Source organism: Trichoplax adhaerens, genomic scaffold (genome assembly GCF_000150275.1).
Source record: "Trichoplax adhaerens TRIADscaffold_10 genomic scaffold, whole genome shotgun sequence".
NCBI lineage: Eukaryota > Metazoa > Placozoa > Uniplacotomia > Trichoplacea > Trichoplacidae > Trichoplax > Trichoplax adhaerens.
The window spans coordinates 1,327,538-1,335,720 of record NW_002060952.1 but is presented as its reverse complement, the minus strand read 5'-3'; the positions used below and the strand labels follow the sequence as shown (position 1 = coordinate 1,335,720).

Here is an 8,183-nt window from a genome sequence, read left to right as displayed (position 1 = left end):
TCGATAAGCGTTCTTGATCCCTTATCGTTCCTACTTTAGCCCATGTGAGATAATAAAAGATTAATCAGATAATTTTGTTTCTAAATTTTGAGAGCAGTCACGATAGACCGAATGCTTAACCGATTTACAGTAGATTTTGTCTAATTTAGTCACTTTAAACAAACGAATTCTCTTCTTAGGCTAAAACAACATCACCATCAAAATAACTTCAGTCAATAAGGAAGAAATTGAGCCGTGACCATGTTGCAATATTTTCATCACCTTAATATTGGATTGAATAATAAATTGTAAAATTTTGAATTAATAAACGAGAATTCTCTACTTTTGCCACGCTATCATAGCGTTTAAATCATTCAATTTCGTCTAATTGTGTGCAAGTAAACTGATTCTTAGTTACGCCTACTCCAATACTCTCTAAAAAGAATATTTAGAATAAAAAGAAATGTATCAGTCTTCATAATTTATGAATTTTTTATAATTTAGACAACCAAAACCAAGGAAGGAAAGGAATTAAATTAAAGAACTCTATTTTTTTAATTATGACCTTACGATAAATTGATATATCAAACTAATTATCTTCAATTTTAAGACTTACATTTAAACTTTATCTGATTCCTCTTAATATAGTAACTGAATTAAAGATATATATGGTACAACAGAGTGAGAAAGTGCAGTATGACACCTTAGCTATCAATATTGCTACCTATCTGACCATGATGGTCTTGGGATAGATTGAGATAGGGTTAAAGACGAGAATCCTCAACTGCGACTACTGTCTAGTCTTACGATTGCCTGGCAAGTACGGCAAAGAAAAGTTCCAATCCTATTCTGAATATGAAGCATCAGAGAACGGACAGATACCCAACGTGATTAAGAAAGTAAGAGGACCATGAATCTACTCTTTATATGCGGGTGCCATTCTTACATACATAGAATATCATTGCTACACAAGGTAACTACTTCCAATAATACATTAGTAATTAATTACCTAACTGAAACGAATCTGAATCCGTTTTATAGCACTTTCTGTATTTCAAGATCAGATACGATAGAAATTAATATAAGTCTGATATCCCTAAATATTATTGGAATAATAAGGTACTAATTAATCTCCACTAAATTGGTTTAAAATAAGTGAATGACATTTACATCTGTAAGTACCATGTTACAGTCTACTTTAATTAAACTATTTTCGTGTATATCGAATAAGGATGCACTTCCTGTTTTCTTAAAATTATAAGTATGGGCGTTACCGGTCTGGGGTCAATGATTCTCGTTTGTGTCATCATGAGTTTAATTAACCTTGCTTCTTTCTTCTTGTATTATTATTGCTTCGACTGGGGTATCGATGTTGATATTTTCTTATATTGAAATACTTATTTTCATTGCTTATAGTAAGCTACGTAAGAAAATATCAATTTTGACTATACATAGGTAGTGCTTGTAGCGTTTAAAGAAGGCACACGATAGTGAATGGGTATTAACAAAATTTCTTAGGTTTGCAACCCACTCACTCGAAATTTGAGCTACTAAAATACAGTCTCTTTTTACCAGCCATTATCCACATTTACTTTATCAAGGGTAGCAGACCAAATAATTTGCACAAAACTTATTTTAAAATTATTGTAAGACTTTCAACACACATTATTACCGTAATTAACTGCAACCGCTGCACTTCTAGGGTATCGATCAGTCTCTTAATTTATTGAGTGAAATCATTGCAGCAGAGGCAAAATTCTCGTCTTTATTATCGACTCAACTGAAGCATAGATTTAAATTCCACATTTTAGTCCCAATTTTAATCCATCGTATCGTACATTGCGTGTTCTATTCTATGGAGGAATATAGAAGTTGATAAAGCATTTCATGACATCTATCACAAAATATATAAAACATGTATTTCTGTACCATAGTTCACTCTTTAATACAGTAATATTAATAATCAGCAGAACTATAATATTATGATGATGATGTCACAAGCCAGCTTCGTGACAAGGATAACGTAAAACAAATCTCTAAATTACTATAGTCTCCGGGATTCAGTATCCCTTAACTACCTCACAAGAATTTAGACGCCTTTGATTCTACGTTAAACTCAACTAGACAATTGAGAACTCCGTTATTCAACTATCTGACGGGCTTATATACCCTTCTACAGCAGCTAACATTCACAAGTCATCTTATAAAAATACTTGGGTGAGAACATCTACTAACTAGTTTTTCACAGTCGGACTACAATATGTCCATTCACAGAGTGATTTCAGCACACATTACATCACAGCAATAAATTTACTGTAACACATTTATAATTAGAGTAATTCCTATTGTAAGGAACTAGATGTAATATATTATCACTATATTATATTAACCAAATTTAGATAACTATTTCTTCACGGTAGTTCGTACCGTGACAGATGATTACAAATTATCTCTGCAGTATTTTAAGGACGAGCACCCGAATCTGAATTCAACAAATTTCATTAAAATTATTTAAAATGCAATTGTTTTAACAAGCAGGATAGACGCCATTAGCTTTGAGCTCATTGATATACTATAAAATTATATACTTACCTCTCTCATTACTGTTGTATTTATTCGCGGTTATTTGGTATCGTTATTTATTCAGGCTATTGAGAATCATACCCCGATTATAACCGTTATGCAACAATATTATCAAGTGTAGTGTCATTACGCAATATATTTTAATAGCGCTAAATTAGTTAACTACGTCACATATTGGACAATAATATTATACTAAAGTAATTTTGAAGCTAATACATTTGATATTTGATGCACTGCTATAATCTAAGTTGAAAGACCATAATATCATGTCTTATTCATTAATTTAAATCGTATAATACCTTGAAGATCAATTATTGTCCAGGACAGATGTTAAGCTATATAGCGAAACCCGGTGAATAGATTGATAAGTAAGTGTACGCTGATTTCCTCTTGTAGTTATTAATAGTATTTATATTAGTCAATGGAGTCGATTTGTAATGGTAATAGACGAAACATGAAATAACAAGAAATTTATCTCTGTGGCATCAACAAAACATTCACAATTTTAACTGCTAAACTGTGTATCGTCTACTATGCCTAAAAGTATTCAATAACTACATAAATTAGTTAATTCCTTACCTTTAAAAGTGTAAGCTACTTAGTACTATAAGAAATAAGTATATGTTAGCTAGAAATGCCAGTAAAAGTGCTATAGGAAGTAGTATTTACATTGAACGAATAAATTTCAAAGTAATTGTGAGACAATCTGGATAAATGTGCACCTGTAATGAATATATTTGTAAATATGATATATTGCAATAAGCTAGTCGTAAGCTATCTCATTTTTAATTTATCTTCAATCAGATCAAATAAAACTTAATGTTGAAATACTAACTTAATTACTGTTACTAAAAGTCGATATGATATATTACGAAAAGTTGGTCCTAAGTTATCTCATTTTTAACTTATCTTCAATCAGACAAATAAAACTTGATATCGAAATACTAACTTAATTACTGTTACTAAAAGTCACATTTAAAAGTATGACTAAAGTTTATCCGTTAGTATTTACTACAGTCGTTAATAGTTTGCATCAATTTAATCAAGCACTTGCATAATTGATTGATTATTATATTTATTATAAGACAGCAATTTATCTCTAATCGAATACATGATGGATTTAGTTTTTCCATCTTCAAATGCTTGATAAGAGCTTTATCCTACTCGATAAACGTATTTTTAGGATTTTATGAAGCAGCTTCCTTGTGTACTATTTCAATAATACCGTATAACAAGGGTGAACAAACAAGGTTACAACTAGAAATTAATATGAAACAACATAGATATAGTCGAGAAATAGTATTAAACATAACAAGGGGTGCAAGGCTAAAAGTAAAATTCATTTGGTTGAATGAAAAAAAGTGGGATAACGTCCTAATTTGATAATGCAGAACTATTTAAATCGAATGCTTTAATTAAATTTAGATCTTCATATTGATAATGTGAACTAAATTACCGTTAATTTTACTTGGTATTTTACATTTAGACGGTATCAATAAATCGCTATAGATATGTGTACGTGCGTATATTTATATCATTACCTAACATTAAGAAGACTATCACATCTTCAGTGTAATTTTATCACCGAAGGATATGGAAAACAAAGAACTTTAGAAGACCTTTAGATCGAATCTAATTCATGTTATACATTCGAATATTTTTTTACAAATTTTTCGAATTAACAACAAAGCGTGTTTTGAGGGATAGGTTTAGTACTACGAAATTATCAAGTGACCTTATCTTATGTAATCGATATAAAAATGAAGGAAATTTATTTATTAAAATCGAGAAGAATGAACTGATTTATACTGACGAATAATACTAGCTAAACTTTGAATATAACTATCTAGAATCGAATAAATATCTGCGACGTATTATATGACATATGCTTGGTATTATCATTCGAGCTGTAGTCTCGTAATTCTATATCAAGATATAATATATATATTTGCGCACATATTTTATATATATCCACGTTTAAGAACCAAGTGGACCGACGATCGTGGATTTATGATCAGCTTTTTGGTATCTTATTTACCACAAAGACACCAAATAGGATTAAATATCAGATGTTATAAGTAGATTGATGATGATCTAAAGTGACAAGTTATAACACCAAATAAATTTCAGGTGAGATATCTTGAAAGTTTCTTTGAATTCCATAGTAATACCGCTATGCCATTTCTTGTTCAATTTATGGCATTTGTGGTTATTAACTAACGATGATTCAAAATAACATAAAATACAAGTATAATAATAATATATAATAACTCCTAAATAGCCATCGTTTTCGAAATCCTTGGTATCTACACATAGAGTTGGAACAAATATTATTGAAGACTTTTATAACTATACACTAGCGGAATATTTTGAAAGTATGACTGAAAATCATGCATCGATGTATGGACTTCTTTTTAAGAGCTTTTATCGCCAACATGTATGATCATGCTTAGAGGGTTTGAATTCAGATGATCTTTGACATTCTTGGTCTTAACAGCTATTAAACAGTCCCATTGGCTACGGAAATAATGTTGCAATTAAATCAATTCAAGGAAAATAATAGGGGAAGAGTTACATAATTATCCAGCATATGAATATTTTCGTCTTTTCATCATCTTGTAGCTATGTTGATAGAATTATTTCAAGCCTACCTCCATGAGAATAACATGAGATAGGTTTTCATCACAAAATGGTGCAACCTTGTATATATTTTATTCTTAAGATGTGCCAATTGTTTCTTACAGCTGCAGCGACATTTGATGTGATAGTCGATGTCAATATAATTTGAACTTACTATGTACCATGTCTAATTCCATGAGAAAAAATGTCCCATTGTAAAATGTTGATACTATTTGCTTACTTATGATGGTTAAGGGAGAAAATTTATGAAGATGATGATGACGATCATGCCATAGCTAAATTAGTTAATATTTGCTGCAATAGAAGCCGCATGTTGTTTAGCTTTTAAACGTAAATCGGCAACACTATTTGTTGGACACTGAGGATGATAGCCATATCTTGGCAAAAGGCTCAAATTAGGTGATGATAAATAGCTTGGTGTTTCCCGTGATGAACAGCACATAGAAGGGTTTGCATAAGGCTGAATAGGACAGTAGGTTGGATATTGGTAAGAACTGACTGCAGCAGCAGCAGCAGCGGCAGCAGCTGCTGCTGTCTGGTTATTTGGTAGATTCCAGCAATGGCTAGGTGATAAAAATGTAGAGCCATACAGCACGGCGCTATTCTGATAATCTCGCTTATAAAAATCGCTAAAATTGTCTTTGTCGTAGCCATTGCTAGAATTACCGCATCGTTCGCGTTTGCGCCATTTTGCTCGTCGATTTTTAAACCAAACCTAGTATACATTAAGATAATAGATTAGTAAAGTAGGTTGAGTTTATCTTCAGACATCATGATCAAGTGCAATTAGAAATTGTACGTGTTTGTAGCCATTGACAACTATCATAACTCTAAGGGCGAGCTAAGTAATTGCTTTCTGTAAAACAACACTTCATCGTTATTATTCTAAGAAGGAAATTTATTTTATCTCATTGAAATCGAAGTATAAAGATAAATTATGATTCAGTATAAAAATCCTATCGACAGTAGTATATTTTAAATCCGCTAGGCTAATTAATAGATCGTAAATCCAAGTATTGAAGCGTAAAACTAAGCGACATACTCGGACACGGGATTCATTTAAGTTAATCCACATAGCTATTTCTTCTCTTGTTGTCATATCCGGATAGCGATTACGAGCGAAGGCAGCTTCTAGTTCTTGCAATTGATAGCTTGTAAAATGAGTTCGTTGCCTTCTTGGGCGGCGCTTTTGACCTTCATCTTCGTCTTCACTATCGATGCTAATGGAATCATCTAATTTTCGTTTCATACTTTCCTCTACAATAGTGGAGAAAATGAAGAAGCGAACTTATGAGTAATTTAATTTTATTTCTCAGGATAAATAAATAAAAGCTGAAGATGTATGTCTTGAACAATTAGTTTTTTTAAGTGATAATAGATTATTTAAAGGCTAAGGAAGAAAATTTGAATCGAACTAGGATGGAGCATTACTATGATAATTAGGCCAAATTGTCGCCTTCTTAGTTTCTAATAAAAACCCTTGTTAATAACTAAAGGGTAACTTTAAAATTAAAGGGAAAAATACGATAAGTAAAGGTAACAAGCGGATTTGGCATACAAAAAATAGATTTGAAGTTGTTTTATGGCTTTGTGGCGCTATTAAGTAGTAATATGGATGACAAGATGTAAGAAAATGGACGATAATTAATCAATCTGAATTTGGTGAATGCTTGCTTAATTTCATTGGTGAGACTCTAGCAGATAGAAGCATTATATTGGATATAGAATGGAAATAGATTGAAAATTCACTCATTTTATGAAGAAAAAGATCATTGAATGCTTGTTCCGCAATTATAATGTAAGTAATAAATTAGATGAGTCATTGATTTGATGGTAATTTTTTTCCTCTAGGTAGGATAGCACTACAAGTTAATGGAATAAACCATAAAGATTGATGTTCAAATAATGATGATCGTTGAAATTTCAAGATTGTCTTAACGGTGATGTTTAACTAATAAACTTTATGAAGAATTGAAGTTAGAGTCGTTAGCAAGTTGATTTTGTTTTTTAATCCGCTGGAACAGAATCTAATCTATTCTCTCTTCATTTGCGCCTAACGTGTATTGTCATTTTACAGATGCATTAGACAATACATGCTTCCACATATATATTGACCTTAACCGTAATTTTGATACGATATCTTAAAATTAAATTATAGGACGCACATAATGATTTCAAAGAAGCCTGAATCATTCAGCAAAACAACAAATTAAACAATAACTACCATAAAAATGCAAGATTAGATAAAACAACTTTCTGTCAATATTGGGTAATAATTGTTAGTGGTTAATGAGAATTTGGCGACTCTGGATTAGCATTGATGCAATTCTAATAGGAATCGATGGCTATTTAGTACAAATCAAATGGGATGTCGATTATTATACTTGTCATCATTGACGATAACACAATCATCAAGTAGAAAAAATATTTATTAGGACAGTAAAAGTAATTATTATCTGGTCTCAAGTAATATGCATAAAATTAATATCAAAAAATTATTTTCATATCCTTAATAGCATGTATGTGGGTGTATTGAGACGACAGCATGTAAAATTAATTGATTGATATTACTAACTTTAAGTGAGATCGTATTAATACAGAATAAATGATATTGATGGATTAACGCAAGAAAATTAAACAAAACTTATTAACTTAAAATTCAAGCCGTAAGACATGTCAAATAGTTTCTTAAACAGATAAAAAATATATCGTTCTTTCGTATTAATAATTTCTAACATTGATCGACTTCGTGCTAATATAGAATTAGGTAAAGTTATTCCTACTGCTTCAACTGATAATTAGTTAGGTTACTAGCTTTCATTTCGCCCGGCGATAAATACCATATTACTGCATCGATGAATTTTGACAATATAAAATTTTAACTGTTAAGACTGCAATAAAATTGAAAACCTACAATATGCCATTATTGACTGTCTATATGACTTGATTGAAACGGTAATTAAATCAATGCATACTTGAAA

At 31.0% G+C, this 8,183-nt stretch overlaps 1 protein-coding gene across 1 annotated transcript; it reads right to left on the bottom strand.

Annotated features, from left to right (window-relative positions):
* Positions 1-5,872: 5,872 nt before the first annotated feature.
* Positions 5,873-6,409, bottom strand: TRIADDRAFT_17913 (uncharacterized protein; the record flags this gene model as incomplete). The annotated part of the gene is made up of 2 exons (XM_002115242.1): positions 5,873-5,917; positions 6,245-6,409. Coding segments are annotated over 2 exons (210 nt in total), but the record flags the coding sequence as incomplete, so codon positions are not given.
* Between the last annotated feature and the right edge of the window lie 1,774 nt (positions 6,410-8,183).